This window comes from Pundamilia nyererei, unplaced genomic scaffold (genome assembly GCF_000239375.1).
Source record: "Pundamilia nyererei isolate P.nyererei 1_Seehausen unplaced genomic scaffold, PunNye1.0 scaffold00061, whole genome shotgun sequence".
Lineage (NCBI taxonomy): Eukaryota > Metazoa > Chordata > Actinopteri > Cichliformes > Cichlidae > Pundamilia > Pundamilia nyererei.
In genome coordinates this window covers 1,400,623-1,401,660 of record NW_005187462.1, presented here as the reverse complement: position 1 = coordinate 1,401,660, position 1,038 = coordinate 1,400,623, and the positions used below count along the sequence as shown (strand labels likewise).

At 42.4% G+C, this 1,038-nt stretch overlaps 1 protein-coding gene across 1 annotated transcript in view; it reads right to left on the bottom strand.

The window, feature by feature from the left end:
* LOC102209654 (tetraspanin-33) overlaps positions 1-1,038 on the bottom strand; it is an 11,042-nt gene that overhangs the window by 5,353 nt on the left and 4,651 nt on the right. The window contains exon 4 of the mRNA XM_005735024.2: positions 204-261. Coding sequence (XP_005735081.1) covers positions 204-261 — 58 coding nt within the window. The remainder of the gene's footprint in view (positions 1-203; positions 262-1,038) is intronic.

The window sequence follows — 1,038 nt, the reverse complement described above, 5'->3', positions numbered from 1 at the left end:
GACTCATCTACAGATAGCTACCAGATATATCTATATGTGAGAATTAGACAAAACAAAGCTGAGAGAAACCTTCATACAATCTTGACTGTGCACAATAAAGATAACATTCAGACAAAATGCAGAGAAATGAGGCTTAAATTCCTTTCATTTTTTAATAATGCCAGGGAAAAATCAATAATTCAAAGTGGACTAAACTAACCCACCTTTCTCTCTGGCGATCTTAGCATAGATCCCCACTGCTGTAAGTATGGCACTCACAACCTGCAAAGTCGCAGAGAAACGCAGATTTCATTAAAACAGAGGAACAGCTGTAACTAGCTCTACTGTCACTGGAATTAACATCATTTTCATTTCTGTGACTGTGGCTTAGCCTGGATGAGACGAAGCCCACTTGGACATGACGACATGAACACCTAGATTTGCATCCTGATTGGGTCTTATCAGTCCCACAAATTAGACCAGAGCAGTTCAACTGACATATTGTTTTCACATTGTTGTGGCTTCTGCTGGCGATGGATGTCACACTCGCAGTGCCTCCCGAGTATGCCACCATGTTTACTTTGAAACAGGCCCCAGTCCAAAGTTTCCCCTGCTTTACGTTCCATCTCACTATCGGTCCAAGAAGACACATTTCTGCTCTTACTTTCTGCTATTGTTCTTCCTCTGCAGTATTTTCTATTGCTTCCTGTTTACCAGCACATACATGCCGTTTTGTGTATGGTGAGAATGTAAGTATAAATGGAGATTATCTCTGACACTGTTCTAAAAATACTTGACAGAACAGAGATGGTTTTATTGGAAAACATCGTCTTAAATATAAAGTGTATCAGTGTGGTTGTTATCCTGGCCCTTCACACAGCCCCTCACTTCATCCTCTCTGTGAAACAACCCGTTTTGGCCTCCTCTCCCTAAGAGCCCACTTTCATTTTGATTGGCCAGCTTCTGGAAGCCTGCCCGGGAGCAAGCTACAGCTTCTAGGGCTGAAAAACGAAGCCATTGTGGAAGCATCAAAACCTGCAGTTCCTCTAAAGGCCACTT